General features: G+C 47.3%; 1 protein-coding gene across 2 annotated transcripts; it reads right to left on the minus strand.

The window, feature by feature from the left end:
• Positions 1 to 1,530: 1,530 nt before the first annotated feature.
• smad7 (SMAD family member 7) lies at positions 1,531 to 24,832 on the minus strand. Of its 2 annotated transcripts, XM_086134268.1 has the most exons (5): positions 23,519 to 24,832; positions 20,376 to 20,505; positions 19,391 to 19,444; positions 14,194 to 14,265; positions 1,531 to 2,491 (listed from the first exon to the last, which is right to left on the minus strand). In XM_086134268.1, exons 2-5 carry the CDS (start codon positions 20,395 to 20,397, stop codon positions 1,953 to 1,955), a joined length of 687 nt encoding a protein of 228 aa, XP_085990394.1. In that variant the 5' UTR covers positions 20,398 to 20,505; positions 23,519 to 24,832; the 3' UTR covers positions 1,531 to 1,952. The 2 variants fall into 2 exon arrangements, with proteins under 2 accessions (XP_085990394.1, XP_085990393.1); XM_086134267.1 differs by lacking the exon at positions 23,519 to 24,832 and having other exon boundaries at positions 20,376 to 22,654.
• Positions 24,833 to 24,905: the final 73 nt, after the last annotated feature.

The following is a 24,905-nucleotide window of genomic DNA, read 5'->3' on the forward strand; positions in this document are numbered from 1 at the left end:
TATTAGCGAGGTTAAGGATTAGCGCTGCGCGGGCATGTCGTCCATTATGAGGTTGGTGACTTCAAGGAATGAGGTCTTGTCATGCGACCGCCTCACATTCCAACCCTCGGGCTGTTCGATCGGACTCGTGAATATTCATGCCGACTGACTGTCTCGATATTCTGACAGGCTGCGGGGGCGTTTATTATTCCCAGTCGTTGTGACGTTGTCTCCCTTTGCCTTAAATGTTTGCACTTTCACGAATGCAACGTCGTGCGCGGTGTTGTTGTGCGTCGAGTAAAGTAGGCCTCGCAAATGTAGGTCTTTGAGACAGTGGAAGTGGGTAAAGCAGGCTTACAGTCGTAATCCGCTTCACAGACACCCATCTGACAGGTCGAGGCCCAGACTGGCGTGTGCGCGCATACACATACACACACACACACACACACACACACACACACACACACACACACACACACTCATAGTTTGTCTCGTGTGGGTCACAATCCGGCATATTGCTCATTTCCACAGGCGTGTCACCCACAAATTCTTTGTTCAATTCCATGTGTTCATTCGGTGACAAGGAGGAAGACCTCTGTTGACTTCCTGGCTTCCTCATGTGCATCACTGCTTCCTGCCTGTGATGTCATCACTCATCAAGGACACCCGCACTAAAATAGCCCAAGGAAGGAGACCCTTTTTTTTTTTAAAAAGGAGCCTCATGTCCATTCATCCCTGCACGTTGAACACTATTCTTGAAAACTCTTGTGCAAAGTGCAAACAAAACGGCATTGCAAATAGCATTAGAAATTCAAGCTTCTTGCATTTTCATTCTGCTACATACATACTTGATGCCTTGAATGAGCATTACCCTTACTTCTTTGTCATGAATTATTTCCATTTTATGTTATTGTCACAAGTCTTGGGACTTAACTGGGCTAACTTGGGATGTCGCGGATTGTATTTGAACATGCTACAATAAAATTGAAAAAATAAAAACAAATACCTCGCCCGAGCAATGTAGTACCGTGCATGGATGCAGTACACACAGAACCGAAATTGTCATTGAACGCAATTAAAATAACTCGTTTTCCACAGATTTGGAATAATTTGTGCATTTGAGTAGTCTTATCTTACCTGTGTTTGTGTTTCCACAGCGTTGGAGTGAACTTGTTTTTAGGATGCTAACAGTCGTTAGCATTTGAATGGGATCCTCCGTTGACTTTTGTGTTTAACGAAGCATGTTTTGTATTTAAACCTGCAATGTGTGAAATTACTTTTGCAGCGGGTTTAGTTGTGCAATCAATTCTACTGCAACTCCAACTCGGGTGTTATCAATCACTTTAAACCCACTCTCACTGCTGGCAGAATCTCAAACAATACACGTTTGCTATGCATGCAACGTGGTGCATTCAGGATCCTTTCACAATGTTGGGAACTTGTAAACTCGCCGAGTGGTTCTGCACGTTCATCGCTTTTCTTTATCGAAATCACGATATAAATTTCGATTGATCATTCACACATACACAAACCAACATGAAGCAGGAGACATTTGTATATATATATTTTTTAATTTTGGCATTTCTTTGTTTTGCATTTATATTAAGCAAAGTGCATCTTATTTTCTTTTTTCTCATCAACACATTGCACAATACATAAATAATGATGCATATAAAACGTCTTCATATTTACAATCATATATATATATAAATATATATATATATATATATATATATATATAAATATATATATATATATATATATATATACATATATATATATATATATGAAACATAAAATACATTTCTCGCCTCTTTATTTTTCGTTAAGTCTTTGAGTCACTTTTTGTGAAGAAGGTCATGTGTTTCTTCTACTATAACTTTGTTTTGAACCTCTGGAACAAAAAAGGACGATGAGGGTTGGGCGGGGGGCGGGTAGTGTCTGAGGAGGAAAGGAGCAGGGGGAGGCCACCGCTATCGGGTGTTGAAGATGACCTCCAGCCAGCAGGGGCAGCTGCTGATGAACTGTCGCGTGTAGCACTGTCCCCAACCTTTCACGAAGCTGATCTGCACCGTGAAGCCCGTGCGCGGTTGCTGCGTGAACTCGTGGTCGTTGGGCCTCCGTAGACTGCTGGCCTTGTCGTAGTCGAACGCCTTGATGGAGAACCCGGGGAACACCTTGTGCACCAGCAACGTGCGCGAGTCCGGGTTGTCCAGTGTGGCCGACTTGATGAAAATGGGGTAGCAGCTTCGGTTGTACACCCACACGCCATCGGGCTCGCGGGTCAGCTGGATGCCGTAGCCGATCTTGGCGCGCACCATCTGCACCAGCTGCGACTTGTTGTCCGAGCAGAGCTGGCCCAGGCAGAAGCCGTTGCCCTGAGGTAGATCGTAGAAGATGTCCAGAGAGGACTCCTGGACCGAGTAGAGGCGCCCCACGCGGGTTTTCTCTTCCCAGTAGGCCACAACACACCAATGGGACCGCTCCCCTGACTCCGGCATGGCCAGGGAATCTGGAAAGGGAACAGAAGGAACGAAGCGCTTGAAACTTTCACCAAAATGACAATAACTCGCACAAAACGTGAATCATTGAAGCTCACTCTGTAAAGTCTACTTTGGTTGGTCTTTGTTTTTGGACGGATGAAACAACGGATCGCTGGTGGAGAAAGGAGTCTTGGGCAATTTACTGAACGCCAGATGACTGCGGGGGTGGCTGCACAACTCCTGCAGCAACTAAAACCACAATTCTCCGGCGGCTTTGCCAGTGCGGTGCAGTGTGCATTTACAGAACGGGTTGCGCGGCAACTACCAAGCCTCACTGCCAGTCGCTGAAATTGAACCAGAGGTCAGCGTTTACTCGAACAATGTACGACGACTCTCATTTATCGAGTTGCCAGCAGCACTTGCTCTAACCCCGCTGTTGATTTCCCCCCTACTCTTCTTCGCGATAGCAACAGCACGATACGATGATCACTCGAAGAAGCAGAAGCGTGATTTGTAATGACTTGTTTCTTCAGACCGGAGAGCCAACCCGAAAGAGATCGGGATCGCTTGCTTGAGCGAGTGCCCTTGAGCAAAGCATTAAAACCTCAGACCAGAAAGGCAACCCCACAGAAATTTGAGTTGGTGCATCCCCATATCGTTAGCTGTTCTCCAGCGATATCGTTAGCTGATCTCTCGCGACCACAACAATACCTGACCTCTGTAGCAAAAGCACTCCGATTTCAGACACCCCTTGAACGCATCGCCCCAGGCGTTTGCTCACGATGAAATTAGCACGATGCAACCGCCATCCAGAAGCATTTGAGACCGAATTACAAAAGCAAACCACGTCGCTATGAGATGTTGAAAATCGCCAAACAATGTTCTCCACGAAGATGAGCTTCTGTTTGCCTCCGTTTTCAAGCATTGCAGACAAAAGTATGTTCTTGTTAGAACAGAAACTCAGCTCAACTCTTCTTTATTTGCTTAAAACTGGCTTAAAAAAAGTATCTAAGTTGTATGCTGCCTTGAGGCAAGGAAAACCAGAGGATGACCGCATGTCTTTAAAAGAAAACAAAGTCCACCAAATTCCTTGATTATACCGCATAACGGCGCTCTCCGCCCTACTTTCTGCCACGCGGCAAGCAGCCGCGTTGGAATTCCTGGAGGCCGAAGCGGCAACCGGGAGACGCTTGGTGGGCAAGTGTCCACACGCACGACATTATTTGCCGAGGCATTAAAAGCGCTTATCTTCTGTCTGGCTCGCCGTGTTTTCGTTAGCGGTGCGGGCCAACAATGTGCTGACGTCACCGCAATCATCCCGCCGCGTGCCGCAGGAAATCGTTCGGCAAAAGAGGGGCACGGAAGAGAAGTGTGGGGTGTGGGGGGGGGGGGGGGGGGGGGCGTTGAGTTGAGCGACCGACGCTTCCATAAACATAAACCCTCCTCCAGCCTCCTCGGTTGGGAGAGCACACACACACACACGTGTGGTCCGAGCGAGGAATGGTGGAGACGAGCGACGAGGCCTCGTCGGTCTAAAGTTTCTCTGAGCGTAAAAAAGAAGCACAGCGTTGGCGGCAATCCAATTTCCAGCCCCCTCCCTCCTCAAATCTCTATTCCGCAGCAGTGGCTTCCAGCGACTCACAAGCCGCCACCCCCCACCCCTCAAAAGGTGGGAGCCAGTGAAACACGAGGAAGCTCAGGGTGAGGGGAAGGCAGGGGGGGAGGGGGGGGGGTGTCTGAGTGGGGGAGCACATAGTTGGACTGCAACTTTTGCGTCCTTGACTAATTGCGGTGTCCTCTATTGGACGTGTGTTTACTTCCGAGAGCAAAAGGAGCCCCTCGCCCCATCTCTGAGGCCCACCGGACTCCCCCCCCCCTTCTTCCGTTTCATCTCGCACTAGCCCCCTCATGTAAGCAGTCATTTGGAAGGTCTCGCCGCAGACAAACTGCGACGCTAATGCGGCAGGATATGTGGCGGTCCGAGTGAGCCTCGCCGCGGCCTGTCATTAGCCTTCATTAGACAACACTGGCGGACGGAATCAGAGAGATGGGAGGAGGGGGGGGGGGACTTTTAGGCAAGAGGTGGTGGGGGCAGGGTGGTAGGTGGTGACTTAAAGCCTTCCATAAAACAAGCAGAGCTGTGTTCTTTGAAGTCGGTCAGAGCCGGGCCTCAGGGGTAGTTTATCGTAAATCCACCCTGGTGGGGGCGCAGGGGAGGGTGGGCCACCAAAGTACCTGACTATCTACCTTAGACTAAACGCAAGAGGGGGGAAAAGGCATTTATCTTCCAGATAAGAGACGGAAAACGTCTCTGACCCCGCTGACAGCCTGGTGGTGGCAGTCACCTGCAATGAGTGGATGGGGGTGGGAGCTGGGGGGGGGGGGGCACAGACCTGGAGAGTATCTGTTTGTTATTGCTGAGAGAGACGGGGCCTGGCGTCAGAGGTCATTAGAGCCGGGCTGCCTGTCTGAGCATGTCAGAAAACACCCCGCTCTTCATGACGACACCGGCCGGGCCCGCTGGCCCCCCCCCCCTCCCTCACCCTCTTGCCATAGCCCCAAGCAGGAAGACGCATTAAATGCCAGAAAGATCGAAGATAAGAACATGGGGGCGGATAAACACGTCAACTGGCAAAATAAGATAAAATGAACAAAACCGGGAGACCGCACAGACATTTTGGGCCACAGTAGTGGGATGCGGGTACAATGTAAGCAAAAGCACATTTTAGCAGGTCGCATTTTGTTCAGAAAAACATGCAGTATTTCGAAACTTTATAGCGAAAGTACAAAAGCAGTCATTTGAGGAAAAAAAAAGTTGTAAAGTCATTGTCAAGAAAGAATAGTAAGAACATGAAAGATGTTGGAGTCCAAATCGAAGAAAGATGGCAAGAAAAAGTCAGAAGAAGACCGTTCAAGAAAAGATATGCTGCTCACAAGGAGCGCAAACAACATTTTTAGGCAAGAGAAAGGGGGGGTGGGGGGGGGGGGTTCGGGCACAGGTACCCGGAGCCTCAGAGGCATTTATTAGCTGGGTGAAAGTGATACAGGCGCTTGTTGGCCATGTCAGGAGCTTGTTCACAGCTTGTCCGGACAGCACAAGGGCTACGACTTCATACTCAACACACACACACACACACACGGGGAGGGGGGGGGGGGGGGGGGGAGTGCACATCTAGGTGCCGGATTTTGGACAGCCTCCTCTCCTCGCCTTACAGTCTGACGCTATTTACGGCGCCCACCAAAGGTGCTGTCTGCCTGCGCCTCCGTTCTTGGCGGGCCAGGCGAGACACTTCTTCCGTACGTACATCTGTCTGGATGTCTGCCTGCAAAGGCATTAGTCCGTCCGTCTGTCTGTCATTCTGTCGGACGCTCCACCTGCTCTCGGGGCTTCTTCTCGCTGAGGATAATCTGGCTAGACGGCAGTCTCGAGGCCATCTGTCTTTTTTTGCGCCCATCGGCCGGTTGCGTCATTCTGGCCCGGAGCCTCGGACATAAGGGGAGTGGTGGGCAAAATAATTGACCCTGGAAGATGCGGGAAATGTGGCGGAGTTGACAGGAACGCGATGGTTACTTTACCTCGCATCTGAGGCCCTAAAACAAATGTCGTTGACGTCATTTGTAATAGAACGTTGACACATCACGGTCAACCGGCAGTATTTGTTTTTTACTGGTCACTTGTTGCTAGGCAGACCTGCCCACCACAGGCACGGTTTACAAGAACGTGATGGAAATACAGTGCAACTCACGACATGACGATGAAAGTTGTAATATAACAAGAAAAATTTGACGTTCAAGAATAATGTCAGATTTTGTTCCCAAACATGAGTAATGCAGGGGAAATCCTCAATAAATGACAAGAAAGGTCATTTATCAAAGTCCCCCAAAAAATGTCAGTTACAAGAACAGATAAAAAATTTCACAAAAAGTAGTCATGACAAAACAGTTCCAAAGTTACAAGAATAGCCTTGTAATCACACACACAAAAAGTTATGTAACAACTCAAAAGAGGTCAAGTCAAAAAGGTCACATTTTGTTTAAAAAAAACAACCAAAAAAAAAACAAAGTAACAATGCCAAATGGGCCATAAAGTAATACTAAGTAAGAGTACAATAGTTGTATTTTGTCCAGGAAAAGCAGTTATATCGCAAGTGTCAAAGTAGCATGAACAAAGTCACAAAAAGGACAAAGTCAGAGTTGGGGGGGGGGTTCCCAGAAAAAAAAAGCAAATACTGCAACAATGGGGTGGAGTTATGTAACTTCACACCAAGTTTCATTTTGTTCAGGAAAAAGTTGTAATGTTAGGATGCCACATGGTTGAAATCGCACATCAAATCAAATGTTGGAGAGGCTTAACTGGGGCTATTCGGATTTCTGATGGGGCTAAAGCCTCCCCACAGCCCCGGTGTAGTGTCGTTTTTTTCACCCACAATTTATGATAATCATCAAAACTCTCAAGGACACTAAACATTGTAATAATAGAGACGAGATGTATTTATACATATGAATTTTCTTCAAACCAGCGCCATCTGCTAACATAAAAAAAAAAAAACTTGGACGGGGACGCAAAGGCTGCAAACGGTGTTAGCGCGCTGCTAAAGCAGCAGATTGCGTGAGCGTCACGCATCGTTATGATACAGACGACAACTGAGCATTTTGTGCACTTTAAACAAAATGGCAGCCGGCGGGAGGGCATAGGTGAGCCGTTTAAGCGCACATTGGTATCGTGTCGTAATTTAAAGCGGACAACAACCGTATGGTCTACGATACAAACACACGTGTTCATTAACAATCTGTTGTTTGGGAGACAAGGTTGTGGACCGGGGAGCTTTACTAGCATTGATGCTAAGCTAGCCGAGACAACTGGACAAAAGCGGGTAGGAGGTGGATGTTGGTTGTCGGCTGACTGTGTCCTCGCTGTCTAAAAAGGTTAATCATTACCTAAGTCTGTCTCCGCGCAGACACACACATACACACGCACGCACGCGCGCACGAACACAAATAGCAGCTGAAAGCAGGAATGGGGAAGACGTGAAGGAAATGGACTCTTGGCGGCGGCGCCTTATTTTCTAAGTCAACACCCTCTCCTGAGCTAACAGGGTGTAGGCGGTGGGGCGGGGGGTGAGGTGGTGATGGGGACTATTCCAAAAGTTCAAGGGTCACGCTGCGGAGGCATTCCTTTTGTTTTGTTCCAAGGCAGACGTCTCACTCGTCGCTCTCACACACGTACGCACACGCACAAATGTAAACCGCTGGTCCCCACGGGAACGGCGGTGGCATGTGAAACAAATCGATACGCAACTAATAATTGTGTTTGATGATACATTTTCAGGCTTTTGTCAAAAAAGTGGTACAGTCAATGGTTTTTCTCTGCAGTGGAGTACCCCAAAGTTATGTTCTCACCCCCCTTATGTTTGAAAAGCTGCCGCAACCTGCAACCGTATCATTTTTAATAGTACTTACTATGAACAAATACGAAAAAGACAAAGTGAGACAAGTCATAATATTGCAAGAAATATTTTGTTCATGCCATGGAAAACATAAAATAAAAAGCAAATGTTATGCTCATTTAAAAAAAAAAAACTATTGTGTGAGCACGGAAACAGTGGTTCAGAACATTCAGTCCATCTAAGTAGACAATTTCCAACCACTGGTTCCCATAACAGGGGGATGTTGAGTCTTAGTAACCATTAGTAAACCAAAAAAGTGCATTTGAGCTAACTCAACAGAGAAAAGAAGCAGAGAGAACCCTGATGGCAGGAAAAGCCTGGCATGGGAGTGGCCCACTTTTGTTATCTGCACATCTTGGACAACGACTCGCAGACATGCTATTTCTTCCCAGAAGCATCCGGGGTGGGAGATAAGGAGTGGAATGTTTGGCTGCCATAATCACATGATCTCCACGTCTGGACCGCCACAAGACATGAAGAAGAAACATTATCATCATCCTCAGAAGAACATTCTGTTCCCATGGAACGCCTCCTTCCTCCTCATGCTGACTGACTTATTATTATTGCAACACTTCATCTCACGCTGACCACACACACACACACACACAAAATCATCATCATCATCATCATCATCATCCCCGATGCCCAGATTTCCTAGGCTGACAGCACAAATAAACACCACATCGCAGAGCGTGGGGTGCCAGGCAAGTCCTGATGATGTCATCACGGACTCCCGAGAAGATTATATACCACGCTGACTCACACAAGTGGACAAGAGGACACGCCCACTTCTTTCGCTATAGAGCTCAGGCGCCGTGGTGGGGGAAAAATGCAGACAACCCGCAGAGACGCTTTAGACTGCGTGTGTGTGTGTGTGTGTGTGCGTGTGCGTCTGTGATGCTTTATGCTATGCATTATAATGTACAATTTGTGAGATAGATGCAAACATGAATCCAGTGGGTAGGAAAAATGAATGGTGAAAAAAGACACAGGAAAACATTTGACATCAGAAAAAAAAGTGAAAAAGTCATGACAATATAAGAAAAGGGCATAAGTCATATTTTACAAACAAAATAATCTGAAGAGAAAAGTCACAACGAAGTAGTACTTCAAGTTAAGAGATTGTATTTTTTTTTCATTAAAAGTTATATTTTAAGTTATATTACAAAAAGGAATATGACAACAAAAGTTAAAAAGCCATACTTTGGTCACAAAAGTCTTGATATTACAAGAAAAAAAATCCAAAAGTTAGTCATGTTTGTTTACAAAACGTTATGGTGTGCACAAAATGTAATATGACAAGAAACAAATAAGAATGAAGTCATATTTTATTCACTAAAGTGAAAAAAAAGACACCCCTTCAAAAAAAGTATTTTTGTTAGGAGATCAAGACCTCAAAAGTCACTTTCTTCAAAATGCTGAAATGTTTCTTTAATAAAGTCGGAATAAAATAATTTTGACATGCATCTCCATCGTTTTTTTACCCCCCTGTGGCGTTCGGGTGGCGTGGGAAAAAGGACAACCAGCAGAGCGAGTCTGGCCTTTTGTTGTGTTTTTAATAAACACCGCTACACCTTTTGTGCATGCATGATTATGCAATACACTGTTGTCATTACAATCCGGTTTCTCGTGACTATTGAAAAAAAAAAAAAAAAAAGGGCCGGTACAGTGGGCTATATACACAAATGAACGGGATGCTGGGCTGAGAGGGAGCGCCTCACAGGAATCAAACATATACATGAACATATTTCCGCTTTCATGCCTCTGTCGTGTCAGAATGCGCTTCCAAGGTAACAATGTCCAACTTGTTCTGGGCTCACCTCCAAAAATGCTCCCCGCTCCTCTCCTTAAAGGTAACCATAAACACCCCAAAACGGGAGAAGACTGAGTCAACCCAAGCGGCTCCGGGCCCACATTCCGTTCCCCTTCCTCCTCCTCCTAACCTCACTGTTTTTTCGATTTGCGCGGTGTAATGACACAGGGTGGAGAAAACAGAGGACGGCCAAAAACCAAAATGGAGTCGCCCCTTGCCAAGAGGCGGCTTTGGCGGCCTCGCAAAGAGAGGAAGTGGGGAAGTAATGAGAGACGCCGGCCACGGCCCGACTCGGGAGCGAGGGCCCCCGGCCGGCACCTCCGCTCGCTCGCGCACGCCGCTGAAAATTACAGAGGAGGTGTGGAAGGCCTCCGCCCAAAAGACGCCATCTTGCCTCCTTGAAGGGAACACGGGGCATTGGGATTGCATGGGGACTGGGGGGATGCGAGAGGGGGGGGGGCACTGACTTCCATTCGCTCACATTCAGACGTCAATACTTGCCCATCGTAAATTATGGAAACAGAAATGATCTGCTCCAGGGTCAAAAACTACACAGGTCATGCAAGTGTAAAAGTAAGTTGGGCTCCAACGATTCATCAGATTACATAAAAAGGTCACGGCAAAATGTCAATGCCTTGAAGCTTCGCAAGGGTTATTTTTCCATATTACAGCATTCCGTTATCCGTCACAGAAACTAAAGTGCAAGGTGTACCATGGTCAACACAAGATGATGTATCAATGTTAGCAAATTGTATATAGCTGAAGTGTAGGAGGCTGGACAAAAGCATTGGAACACCACATTTGACACTTTTTGTCTACTTGGAGTAACTGCGACCACTTGTATGCTAATACTAAAGTTTTATGACCGACCACAAAGAACTTCCTGACTTCCACTGATTCTTATAAAACAAGTAATGGAGGGTTAAAAAAACGAAAGAAAAAGTAAAAAACGGAAACGTGATCGTCCGGCGCTCGCTGAACTGAGCTCTGGCAAGTCACGCTGACAAAAAGATTCCGTTGTTCTTTCTTTCGGCTTCTCTTGTGTGTGCGTGTGCGTGTGTTTTTATTTTATGCGAGTCCTTTTCCCCGCCGGCTCAAAGACATGAGGTCATATCCTGCGCAGCCCTTTCCTCTCGCCGCTAACCCAAACAAGGCGGGAATGCCGAGAGCGCAGTAGCTGGAACACGGAGGAACACTGAGGGCGCTCTGTTCTGCAGTCGAGTTGGAAGTAAGTTTCCGGATTTTAAAAAAAAAAAGAAAAAAGAAAAAAAATGACTGGGTTATGAGGGTGACACTTTACTTCCAGTCATTAATGACTATATAAAGAAAAAAATAAAATAGGGCAGTTGTCATGACAGCGGGTTTGATTTAATGAGCTTGGACTAAATTTAATTCTCCTCGCTGGAGACGATGATGGAGCTCACACCTCCAGCGGATTGAGCCCGCGACTAATTGACGTTGTGACGGGGATGTGGAAAGCAGGATGGAATTTTTAAAAAGTGCCGGCGTCATTCTATATGTGCCAAGGGGCACAGTGACAATGGACAAAAGTATCGGGACAAAAAGCAACGCCAAGAGGAACTTAAGCTACATAACAAAAAAAAACAAAAAAAATGGATGAGAAAAATGATGTGACATCACGTGTTTATTATGAACATAATTATTTGGGCAAAAATATGTGAAGTGTAAAAATAAGTTTAAAAAAACACAGTAAACTAAACAAAAAAAAAGAGCAATTATCATATTTCCCGGAGAGGAGCTTGCCGAATGAGGTGACAAAAATTAAAAAATAAATAAATAACATGTAGCTACATTTAAAAAAGCTTTGGGGAGAAGCGCCTGTGTGACAGTGGGCAGCATGCCAAGGTGTTGCACCATGGTCATTTTATCCTTGTGCATGTGTGTGTGTGTGTGTGTGTGTGTGTGTGTGTGTGTGTGTGTGTGTGTGTGTGTGTGTGTGTGTGTGTGTGTGTGTGTGTGTGTGTGTGTGTGTGAGACATCGCAGCCTGACTGGATCCCGGTCGGTCCCGGGTGGCACCAGCAGGCATGCCACTGGCACACCGATAAGAAGTTAACAGGGTCCAAATAAAAACATTGCCTGAATCCAGGAGCACAAAAAACAAACCCAAAATGTCCAGTTGAAGACTCTCTTCCCCAAAGACGAACATTTCAGACAGCGCACCTCAACGCATACACACGCATATGGGGCGGCCCACGCCTGCGTCACGCCGGGCATTCGGGCCCATTGCCAGAATTTCAACAGCCCTCTCATCAATTCTCGTTAAAAACAGAAGCAGACGTGGGCGCGGGTTCTGTGCACAGGAACCCACGTAGGGAGTGGAGAAAAAGCCGGCACGGATGCTAAATCTAGCACGGACCTCTGCCAAGGAAGGCCAGACAATCCTAACTTGGATCAGATTAGACGCAGACGTTGATTTTCCGGCGGCCCCACTTGTGTCATTGGGACTGGTGTGTTATGCACTGAGAAATTAGGTGAAATGCTATGCTGATAAAGCTACCAAATGTGAACAAAAGCAACCTTGGTACTAACATATCAATTCTATGGTGGTTCCCCTGAAGCAACCGTTTTCTTGTCTTGGAAAATGCTATGATGTCAACAAGCAATCACAATGCATGCATCTATACTCAAAAGTCGTTTTGTGCAAGTTGTGCATAATTCACTAAACAAACAACTGGGAAAATGCTTTGCTAACAAAGCTAAACACAGCTATAATTTTTTTAAAAAACTGATTATTTCGAAGAATTTACTACTATCCCCCAACCTATCGTAATAATTTGTTGTTAGGAGCAAAATTCAGGAAACTAACAATTTTCCCAGGTAGAGTTAATGTCTGAAAATGCTATGCTAACCATGCTAGCGATGGAAACAAATAATTTAGAAACAATAATATTATCTATGTAGCTGTACTAAAAAAGTGGTTTCCAAGCCCTCACGCGACATGATTAGGTAGATTTTTGCGCAGTTCTACAAACTAAAAAAACGTTTCGGAGAGGATTAATGTTGGGAAAACACTATGCTAATGAGGCTAGCAATATACACAAACCAACAAACAAAAGATTTTCTGGAGAATTCATGTGGAGAATGCTAATGCTAACACATTTCTAGCAATGTAAACAAAACCATCCTGAAACTATTATATGCATCTGGATGACAATAAGTCCTCGAAGCAAATCGTTTTTGTGCAACAAACTGCAGCAAAAACCTCCTTGGCGGCGGTACTGAAGTCCCTGCCGCTCTCCATTCACAAAACACTCGGTGATCCCTCTCATCAGTTTTTGTGGTCAACTGAAACCCGCTCAATCAAGTGCTCCCCCCCCCCACCCCACCCCTCTTTCACTTCCCCAACTGTCCCTCCCTGTTCTGTGCCGTGTTCCAAGCGGATGACGCGAGGCGGCGAGAGGCCACTACAGAGCCACTAGCCTGGCAGGCAGCCCACTTTGCATTTGCGCTTGTCACCGTGGCGGCAGCTTGTTTAACTCCTTCTCACCCGCATCGCTCTTTTCCTCAAGTTTGTGGGTCGTGCACCACAACTAATGAATATTCGACTCATATGCACCCCCACACACCCTCTGAAAGAAAAAAAAAAACTTCCCTTGCTGCCCCGCCTCCCTTCTTCCTCTGTCTGGAGGGGAACATAAAAAAAGGGGTGATTGAGGGAACTGGAAGGTCAGCAGCAGGCCTTCTGGGAGAGCCATGTTTCTTTTGTCAGGGCCCCAGAGGGAGGGCGCAGGGGAGGTGAGAGGAACTGGGGGGGGGGGGGGGGGGTAGAGCGGGTTGCCAGGGAAAACCATGAGGGCACCGCTTTTCTGCCATCTTTGCTGAGGAGGCCCATTCACAGAGCTGGTTGCTGCCAGGAAGGAAACCAGGGGAGGAGGGCACACCCCGTTCAAGAACAAGCGGCGGCAATAAGTAGTGGAGGGGGCGGGGTGGGGGCGCCCTCACCCCTCCTCCCTAGTACCTCGGTTCTAGGATTTCACGGTTTAAAGTAAAATCTGTCAAGCTAACACGCGCTAGGACGACTTTAATGTCCAGAATGAGACCGATTCTGGGTCTCTGTCGCCACCAAACAAAGGCGGGTTGAGGGCGGTGGTGGCTCTGTGGAGTAAGTGTGTGTGTGTGAGGGAGGGCGGGGGGGTGGTGCGGCTGGAATATGGGCAGCAAACACCAACTGACATAAAACAGGCTTTAAAAGGGCCCTGTAATGAGAACCATCTGAAGGCCCAGAGAGAACAACTCTGCCCGCGGACGCGGCGCCGGTTTGGGAAGGCGGCCAAAGAGGATTATGGGAAAGGAAAGCCGAGGAAGCCCCAAACTAGGGCCTGGAAAAAAGAGAACTTTGGATTTGCACATGAAAAGAACACAGAGACCGTTCCAAACACCACCCTCCATCATCTTCTCCTTGTCTTACAATTGCGGAACAATTATGGAGGACGCAATGAAGATATTTACCTGAAAGCCCCACAGGGGCCGAGTAGGTTGTTCCCCTGGTCTCACTGGATGATGGTCCTGAGTCCGGGGAATCTGGAGCAGAGACACAGACTCGGAATTAGTGAGGGGGGAGACGGCGAAGAAGCCGCTGCCGAGCAGTCAATCACCAAGCTGAAATTCATGCCCGATGAAGACGTTGACGAAAAAACCGGAGCCATGATCATCTCCCATTAATCCACGACATCGGGAGAATCGGTAGGCCTGAGTTGAAAGGAAGCCGTATTCTCGCGGCTCGATTGGCGAATCCGCAATCAAAAAGCATCACAGTATGAGGTATTCGGGGGACAGAGGTTTTACTGGCGAGGCCTCGCTCCCACCGCGGTCGTGCTAACGAGCGGCGCAGGCAAACAGCCCCTTCTTGGCCAAGTCGGCCTTGCCCGCACTTTCATTGGCTGCCAGCGGCCTTGCCCTGGTCGCCAGGGCAACAGTTCACAGCTGACCGCAGGATGGAGGAAGGGAGTGGGAGGCGAAAAAGGGGTAAACACTGTGTGGATTATATCCCACCAGATCTGAAACAAGGTGGCGATTTACATCAGGGCGGCTTTCATATGGACTAATGCCGGCGCCGGCAACGCGGATGACATCCACTTCCTGTTCATGAGAACCATTCATTTGAGTCGTCGTAAAAAAAATAGTAAAAATAAAAAATATATAAATCACAGGAAGCCGACTAGTGTCTGATTTTACGACAGGGGGCGGCCTTCTTTAGATTACATACGTTCAAGATATCATTAATTTGCAACTCTGTGGACATTGTAGAAGACAGTAACACGATCACGGTGGACAATATGGAGCTTTTTGGGTCGTCGGTCCACAAGAACTACAAGTACAACACATAGAATTTCGAGTACAGGAGTCACCAGAACAACAATTACAATGTGTACTAGTACTAAGTCCCGAATCGGTTGCCAGCCAATCGCAGGGCACACAGAGCTGAACAACCATCCACGCTCACACTCACACCTACGGACAATTTTGAGTGTTCGATCAGCCTGCCACGCATGTTTTTGGAATGTGGGAGGAAACCGGAGTACCTGGAGAAAACCCACGCGGGCTCGGGGAGAACATGCAAACTCCACACGGGGAGGCCGGAGCTGGAATCGAACCCGGTACCTCTGCACTGTGAGGTCGACGCGCTAACCACTGGCCCACCGGGCGAACACATCTCAGTCCAAAAATTTGAAAGTGGATTCAAGCCATTTTCTTGTTTTCGTGTAATGTTAACATTCATGCTAAACCACAGGAAGGTATCGTGCAATGGGCTGACTGACAGCTGCCGCAGGCTTGTGGCGGGGGTGGAGGGTGGGGGACCGTCTACATCCTATTGTCCTATTAATACATCTCCGCAGAGTCTCTCTCCGCGGTCGTGATGGCCATAGCAGCTGCGCCCGCTGGGTCATGACAAACGGCGGAAAAAAGCGTGACAGATGATTTAGAGGCTAGGCTAGCTGCTAATTTCCTGGTTCTCCCGTGACGCTCCCACACCAAGTCCAGGGTCTTTTTTCGGTTGCATAATCGCTTCCTGTCTCCGTACGAGGCTTCCTATTTACTTCAGCCTGCGGGATGCTGGTTGTTAGCATGACTGACAGCGCTGATTCTCGTCTTTAGTGAGACGCTGAATAAATAATGGTTGATAAGCAGACGGGGAGGGAGAGCAGGGGCAGGTGCGGAATGGAGTGAGTGGGTGGGGGTGGGGGGGGGGGTGTACTATGAAGCCACAGCTGCAGCTGCAATGACTTCCTATTGTTTCCACTCACTGAAAGCCACTTTCTCCCTTTTCGGCTGGCGGACCCCCGAGCCAGCTGCTCGTCTGGCAGGGGTCATTGTCTGGCCCCCTTAGCTTTCTTTTCCGCCACTGACACACGCCCGTAAATGAGCAGCCCGCGAGGGGGGGGAAGGGAGACGACCCCTGCATACCGGACCCCCAACCGGTCTACGTGGGCTCATCTCCAGCACTGAGCACTATATAACCCCGAGTGTCAGTTCAATTGCAGCGGTACGGTATCAGAGGGGCGGAGCTAGACGTAAGGCCGTCTGTTGATTGGTTACAAAAGATTGTTTGTTTGACGCGCTTTCATACGTCAGGGCCTCACTGTGATTTTTAATACTGGACCAGGGAAAGACAGGGAACTTGCTTATCGTTCCAGTTTTCTCTTCCCACTCGAGCTGAGCGTTTGCTGAGCGGTTTTCCGTCTAAATTCCATTCATTCTCTAGCTTTAGACTTCGAAGCTAATGGACCGTTTGCGGTCTCAAGTGGGAAAGGACAACAACTGATTTTGATTTAAAAGGCACATTGTTTGGATTTTTTTTTTCCTTGTGCTCGAGCAGCATGGTTCCATCGTGGTCCTCATTCGAATCATCACTGACTTTCTTTAAATTATTTTGGCTAGCGGAATGTTTTGCGGAATGTGAGTAGATATAGATGTTTCTTTGAAATAATGACATATGTTCCCTGTTTTGATTTCCTCTTGTGCTTGAGGAGCATGACGACCATCAGACTCGGCATTATTTTTCTTGAATACTTCGTAGCTTGATTTCAGTTTCGAATGATGCGGCACACCATTGAGATTTTCTATTCACGCTCAAGCCATGTGTGGCGGTTGTTAGCATGGCAGTCAGTTGCTTTTCCATTCGAATCATCATTCTTTTTTTTCTTTCACATTTCCCAGTTTAATGGAGCGTGTGCAGTCCCAAAGTTGAAAGACCCAAAAAGTGGCTTTGGGATGTGACGCGCACCACAATGACTTGTTTCCATTTTCTCTTTGCGCGCTCGAGCCACACAGTCGCTCTCAGAATCATCCTTGTCTTTGCATGCGTAGCCAGCGGACCAGTTGGACGGTTATTGTCAAGTCAGAAGCGACGCGAACGCATAGTTGAAATGACGTGAGACCACTGTTTCGATTCTATACACACGCCGTGTAAGGATACAGTCTTGTATCTGTATCGGCACTATTTCTATGACAGCGGGCGGGTTGAGCCTTGCGTTCTCGTTCAAGGACACAACAGTATCAGAGAAAGGCGACAAGGTGAAACTTTGCTGTGTGCGCGCCAAAGAAGAAACGCGTCACTGCCATCATGTGATTTTTTATTTTATTTTTTTTAGGTTTGAGTGCAAATGATTGTCAAAGTTCTTAAGCGGGAACAGTCACGGTTGCCCTCGAAAGAGCGCCCGTTGTATCGATTTTCGATTGGCATGGTTACCATCAGTATCACCGCTTTCTTGAATGTGCCTGAGATAGCGGACTGTTGAGAGTCTCGCTTTGATTTTCTCTTCCCGCTTGATGCAAAATATACTACATTCTCTCATCTTAATACTTCTGAGCTATTGGATTAGATGTGTCGCTTTTGTAGTCCTGCTCGAGTCGCACGGTCAACGGACGGTTACTGTTCGACTTTGCACAGATCTGATCTACTTTCCTTCTTTGTGCCATTGCAAAGAGTGCTAAAAATCAGCCCAAAAAAATGCTTGAGGATACTTCTGTGATGCTCATGTCAACAGTACATAAGTATACGTAGAACGTTGCAACCTTCCAAGGGACTGCAGATGGAAAGTAGCCAATGGCTCAAAATCTGGCATATTGACTATTTAAATGAACAGGTCATATGTGGAAGATACAATGCACCACTGTGAATAAAATAAATAAATGGGATCTGTGATTGGTTATCTTTCTTTTAGGGGGAGTGAGGGGTTTGGCTGGAGTCACGCGGGTAATCACAGCATCTGAGGGGGAAAGGCTTTTGATGCCACCAAGTAGTTCTATCGATCGGGAAACAATTTTGCAAACAATGTGCAATAAAAGAAGGTCTGGTGCACGATCACGCCGTCCAAGCTCGGCTTTGAGGCGACGCGCCGTGCTTGAAATGTAACACGCTTCACAGGGCGACGATGACATAACCCGCTGCGCCTCTCTGGCACCGTGGTGACAATCGTCGTCTGGCTCAGACCGTCGTGGGGGCCGACAAACAAACAAACAAGTGAAGACTCGGCCGCCGCGGGGTAAACAAGCAAAGATGCTAAAATCGGCCCACGCGCTAACATTAAAGGCATCCAACGCCGGAGACGTGTCCCGCGACCAGGACTGAAGTGTGAATAAGTGCGCATGGCTCCATGAAGACGGACTGGCAAGCAAACATGCTCGTAGGCCGCCGCGAAAGCCAGCTGGCCGCCAGCCACGCTCCAAGTGCACAGCCAGCCTCGGTGCCTCTGCACTGTTGCCATAAATCACAGCGAAACACGGAGCTGCTTCCTATGCGCACCAACATGTATGCGCACACACAGATGAGGCAGAGACTGCACTTTTATGAAGATGTTCAAATCAGAAGTGTCTTTACAGTCAAGGGGAGGGGGGGTTTACGTGACACCGTTTGGAGCAAAAACGGGATCAATTGCCAAACCTTACAATGAAAATGGCAAAATTGTGTCATTTTGGTGTTCCCGCTCTGAATTTGAAAATATGCGACATTTCTTTATCGTGACATCACTGTCATTAGCGGCTAAAGTCCAAAAATGAAAGATGTGCATTAAGTGTATGCATGCGAAAACAGACATTTTTTGTTTTGCTCACTTGCTTGAAGCTCTTATGTATGCGTGTGAATGCTTGCAAACAGAGCGATTTTTCTTTTTGAAAACAGGTATCGAAGTGCATGTTTTTTTTTTTTAACCAACTTGATCAACGAAAATCAAGGAAACGCATTCAGTGCAGACAAGCGCGAATAAAAACAAGTATGTAAAAGTGCGACATTTTGCTCACTCATTTAACCCAAAAAATAGAAATTGGGTCTCAAAGTGTAGCGTGCTGCAAAACAAATGGTTCCCTCATTTGGTTGATGTAAAAATGTAAATCAGAGTGCGACATTTGTTCAAAATGACAGCAACATCATCACGGTCAATTACATGCCTCATTGCCAAAATGTGCAAAAGACTCCCAAATGTGATCCAAACTTTCAGAAAACACCAGGCATTTGTTTCCCCATCGCCAACTAGTGGCCTGGCATGCACATTACAAAAGTTCCCATTATTTGAAGAGTATTCTGGATCTTATGTATAATTTTTTTTTTAAGTTCTCCACTTGTGTTTTAATTCGGACGTAGTCGATAAATTTTATTGCCGTTTAATTAAAATCAATCTCATTTAAATATGAATGTGCGTGAGCTCACCTGGTGGTTTAAGATAATCCATGGGATAGCGGGAATAGGGAGGAGGAGGAGACTCTGCATGGAGAGAGGAGAAAAACGCATTAGAAAATATCTCACAGGTGATAAACCCAAGGCACATGGGCCAGAGGGGGCCCATGAGATCATTTTTATCAAGCCCGCCATGCAATGCTAAAAAAACAAATGAAAGCCAAAACACTTATCATACCTCATAATTAACATAATATATTTCCCATAGGTTTGGCACACCCTTGGACGACTTCATGAGCAAGCGAGAGAGGCCCCGAGGGCTGGCTATTGCCTTTCACTGACTGCCAGATAAACAAGGGGGCCGCCTGGCGCCAGGAGGGCCACTATCAGCGTCTAGGACAAACTCAGATAGGGGCCTCCGTGTCTCTCACTCTCTTTCTCACACACATACACAAATGCCTGAAAACTTCCCTGCGCACTTTTAGAAAAGTCATTCTAATAGACTCAAGGAGAAAACATGCGTGTGCCTTGATGAATTGATTAAAATGAAGCATTTTCAAGGCACACGACAGCACCAACCAGAGCAGTCCTCCCCCAAAATAATTACAATTTTATATTTTTATTTCTTAAAAAACATGCAAGTATCTTGATCAAGTGAATAAAACGGAAACTAAGCAGTGCAATGCCACCAATACAAACAAGGCTACAAAAATTACACAAAAATATCGTTTTAAAATTGTAAATACTGTATATATATACATTCACAACACCTAGAATTTTGGTGCAATGACACTAGTGCAACCAAAACTTTTGTAAACTTAAATGACAATATAATTTTAAAAAAAGAAAAAACATTTAAGTTTTCCATTTTAAACACATAAATGAGTGCAATGGCAACAATGCAACCCAAAAATACAACCATAATTATTTAAATATTCATAACATGGACTTGTTTGCCGATCAAATGCATGTGTGGTTCGTTCTTTCGGTTTATTTTTTGAACAAGAAGTCTCCTTACCGAGTTCACAGAGGCGGCTCATGTGGTGCGGATTGCAGCAGACGAGCTCCGGGTTGACTTTCCCGTAGGATTCACAGCACGACAGCCTCTTGAGCTCCGAGGAATGCCTGAGGTCGGGCCACCTGAACACCTTGTAGAGCAGCATGGGGAGGGAGTAAGACACTTGACCCACTTTGGCGTCCACTTTGCCCGGCAGCAGCAAGCAGGGGCTGCGGGCGCCCCCCTTTGACTCCACCGCCTGCAAAAGCACCTCCAATTGTTTCTCTTTAATCTTCTTGAGCACAGAGTGGGTAAGCGCCTTCAATTCGGCCTCCGACCCGCCGTGGGACTTGGCCGCCACCTTGGCCGCTTTGCCCATGCAGCAACCCCCGGGGCCATGCGTCCCTCTGTCCACCTCCCCGTCGCCCTCCACGGGCGCGCGGCTGCGCCACAGTCGCCGGACGAGCCCCGATCGTTTGGTCCTGAACATGCGGGACGAGATGAGGGTTCCCCGGCTAAACAACGGGCATGGTGTCCGCAAACCATGAAGATTGCCGGGTACGAGTCCGAGTCCGGAGGAGGCGGCGGAGGAGGGGATGAGGAAGGGGGCAGAAAGGCGGCGAGCCGGAGGAGCGGAGCGGCGGGGCTGCAGCAGCGCGACGCCGGAGACGGGAGCCCGTAGCCCGGCCACACGCTGGAGTCTGCTGCGCTGGGCCGCCGCCGGTGCTCGGCTCGCTCGCTCAGTGGCTCCCCGCTGACAACATCCAGCGGGCTTCGATCGCGCTACAACAAAGCAGCGTGACGTGAAGCGGCAAAAATGGCCCGAAAGAGCTTTTAATCCACGACCACTAAGAATCCCCCCCAAAAAAGCTCGTGTTTTTTTAAACTCCGTGATATCCTTCGGCGTGGAATCCTGCAGCAGCCTTTCTCTGCTTGCACACTGCGAGTCTGTGCGTGGCACCGAAGCAAGCAGACGTGTGTGAGTGTGTGCTCTCTGCGAGCGGAGTGTGTGCGTGTGTGTGACGCGGATTGGTTCGTGGAGTGTTTGTGCGTGTGTGTGTGTGTGTGTGTGTGTGTGTGTGTGTGTGTGTCCTCTCCACAGTGCGCATTGACGCGCCCGGTCACATGGGCGTCTAGACAGCCTGTCGCTTGACATGAAATGGGATTGTGTTGTTGCGCAAACACCAAACGCGCATTATCAACCAGAGGGCGCAAGCACATGCGGGCACGGGCACGCCAACGTAAAAAATGTTGACGTGGTTTAGGCGATAAAAAGTGTCTTCGAGTTAATAAAGTGGATGTGTATGAAATAAAAGTGGATTGCGGTGAAGCGTTGTTGTTGTTTAACATTAAAATGGGACATTTATTTCAGAGGTTTTGTCATTTTAATTAGTTTCCCCCATCAAATGATTATATCCTCCCCGATTTTTATTAATGCAAGGCGCCACACCCTCGCTCCTGTTTTGATTCTTAAATTGTCTTGCGGATTTGTTAATGTTTGTACTTGGCTCTCTAAGCAGTCTTTTTGATCTTTTCAACAAAAGTTGGGAATTAGTTTTGTGTGCCTGTGAGAACAAGTCGAGGGCAAAGGCGAGTTCCACTACTTTGATTTTGCCCTGCTTGCTCGCGGTTGGCCCCTGCTGGACGCTTACGAAAACGATGGAGAGCACTCACTTCCGGTCATGGGTACAAGATGACGCAGTCAGTGGTTTGTTACGCAGCTCGACTGTGTAAATGAGCCAATCAGATTTATTTCGTTTCATTTGTCAAGCCTGATATAAAATGTTACAATGAAGGTTGTATTTATACGGAAAGAAATCATAAAGCACATTCACAAGTAATGATGACATCACATTGAACGTTTACATGTGCTTGTTTCTAAGTATGAAGAAGTAATACGGACAATGCAGAAAGAGTCAAATGCTTGAGGAAAATCATTACATTTTGTGTGTGTGTGGGGGGGGGGGTGTTAAAGTTGCGCGAATTTTTCTTAATAGTACAAGAAACTAACAGTGGAGTTATGAGAGAATATATGTGTGTGTACCGCACTGATTCTTCTCACAAGGTGCCTTTTTCCCCATAAAATTACAAATCTTAGTGTTTTTGGTTTGTAAGTAAGATTATTGGTATTAGTACGTCGCTATTTGTGCTTAGTCGCGGGGCAAGAGTCTAGACAGCGATTGAGCCGAATTTGCATTCATGTATGTTACTGCCTCGTAGGCAGACAGGGAGAATTTGAATGCAGGCGTCACTTTGTCAACGTGCCGGTAAGGCTCCAGGGCAAACTGGGGGGGTGGGGGTCGCATGAGCGCATGATCGTCATGACGTGTGTTTGTGTGTGCGTGCTAAGATGTTGGGGGAGGGGGGGGGGGCGAGTGGGGGGAGTGTTGGAGTCAATTGTCCATCCCTATTGTCCCATGCTCCGTCAGTGGCGCCGTTTAAAATTGCCGAGCAGGAGGAAGCGGAACGGGGTTGGGGCAACATGTCTGGAAGTAATCAGTCACCAGGGGGAAAGCTCTGTGGAAGTGACTCCATGTTGTCCTTCCTCTTTAGTCTACTCTTGGAATGCTGGCAATGCACGAAGCAAGTCAAGTTTATTTCAACAACACACTATTTCTACCCTAATATACACACGCACACGCAGTGATCCCACGTTTTGCACAGTTAATGGTGACCAGAACCCCCCCCCCCCCCACTCCCCCCTGCGTGCGAAAGGTGAAAACCCGCAATTTAGCATTTGCGCCTCCCCCACCCACGAATATTCGTCTATGTGGGTACCAGCATGTTTAAAATATGTAAAGAGTATTTATACTTTATATATGTGAAACAAAGATTACAACACTACACACATTTACTTAAACCTTTAATTATAAAACCTTATACAGTAATTAACATTCCTCGACATTGCCTTATGAGAGAGAAGAGGCGTATGTTGGTGGCGTATAGCAGGAGAGCTCTCACTTGACTCTTACAGGTTTTAGGTTCACTCGGAAACTTTTCTGCTGGAGGCACTGATGCTGTCGCTGAGGTTTTTAAATTGGAGAAAAACATGGTGATGGCAAACGCTATGACGTTGATCTTGTTCTTCTTTTTAGTTGAAATAGGTTTACGGTTTATTTTTTAGCAAACGTGGGTCTTTTTTAGAAGAAAAAAAGAACTCTTACCGAGCTGAGAGTTTCGCCTGTCACTTCAGCCTTCGTCTGAGTTGTCACTGCTTCCTTGTGACGTGTCTAAAAAAAAAAAAAAACAGCTGAATAATTTAATTGGATAATTTACACATCTGTGAAGGCACCATTATACTGAAAGGTGCTTGCAGATTTTGGACAAACCTATGCTACCATCCAAGAAACATCGTTTTCATGGACGCCCATGCTTATTTCAGCAAGAAAATGCCCGACCACATTCTGTACGTGTTACAACAGCGTGGCTTTGTCGTAAAAGAGTGCAGGTACTAGACTGGCCTGCCTGCAGTCCAGACCTGTCTCCCACTGAACATGCGTGGCACACCATGAAGCGTAAAATACTGCAAAGCAGTCCCCGAACCATTGAACAACTGAAGCCGGACATCACGCAAGAATGGCAAAGAATCCCCATTGAGCTGACTTTTCCCTGCTCTATTTTGTCCTATGTAGCTACGGCTTTTCACATCCACCTTGAGGGAGGAAACCAAACCAAACCGAGGGGCGGCTTCATCCATCTTGCTGCCGTCACATGAAACGGGAGCCGTCGGTAAGGTGACCCCGGCGGCGAGGCGGCGCAAGGCGGCCATGTCACTTTGGAAGCACCTCCATTCAGCCATCTGCCAGCATAAATCCCCCTCCCGCGTAATGAAGCTGCGAGCAGGTGAGAGCGGGCCACTCTGGAGAGAGAAGCATTAGGATTGTCCTTGACCATGTTGAAAAAAAAAAAAGAAAAATCCATACAATGGCATTCAATTCTCTAGGGAAGTGGCGGCCATTGTGGCCTTTTTACCTCCCTCGCCGATGGTTTCTTTTCTTTCCTCCTCCTTGGCTGCAGCCTCAGTCGGCAAGAAGAACATCACGCAAAGTGTTGGAAAAGTTTATGAGACACCAGTTCAGTGAGCGTCAAAGGATTTTAAAAAACAAATATTACAATCGATTTTAGGATGGTTATATAGCTAGAGGGCGGCCCGGTCGTCCAGTGGTTAGCACGTCGGCTTCACAGTGCAGAGGTACCGGGTTCGATTCCAGCTCCGGCCTCCCTGTGTGGAGTTTGCATGTTCTCCCCGGGCCTGCGTGGGTTTTCTCCGGGTGCTCCGGGTTCCTCCCACATTCCAAAAACATGCATGGCAGGCTGATTGAACACTCTAAATTGTCCCTCGGTGTGAGTGTGCGCGTGCATGGTTGTTCGTCTCTGTGTGCCCTGCGATTGGCTGGCAACTGGTTCAGGGTGTCCCCCGCCTACTGCCCGAAGACGGCTGGGATAGGCTCCAGCACCCCCCGCGACCCTAGTGAGGATTAAGCGGTTCGGAAAATGGATGGATGGATATATAGCTAGATCCAGGAATAGATGAATTCGAGTTTCATTGAG

This window comes from Hippocampus guttulatus, chromosome 17 (genome assembly GCF_054856545.1).
Source record: "Hippocampus guttulatus isolate MCC_2025c chromosome 17, RoL_Hgut_1.0, whole genome shotgun sequence".
NCBI lineage: Eukaryota > Metazoa > Chordata > Actinopteri > Syngnathiformes > Syngnathidae > Hippocampus > Hippocampus guttulatus.

Coding starts and splice junctions, on each gene's coding strand:
- smad7 (XM_086134267.1), bottom strand. CDS start 21,510: ATGTCAAGCGACAGGCTGTCTAGACGCCCATGTGACCGGGCGCGTCAA. Junction 19,445..20,375: donor GAGCCGCCTCTGTGAACTCG/GTAAGGAGACTT, acceptor CTCTCCATGCAG/AGTCTCCTCCTCCTCCCTAT. Junction 14,266..19,390: donor GGATTATCTTAAACCACCAG/GTGAGCTCACGC, acceptor TCTCTGCTCCAG/ATTCCCCGGACTCAGGACCA.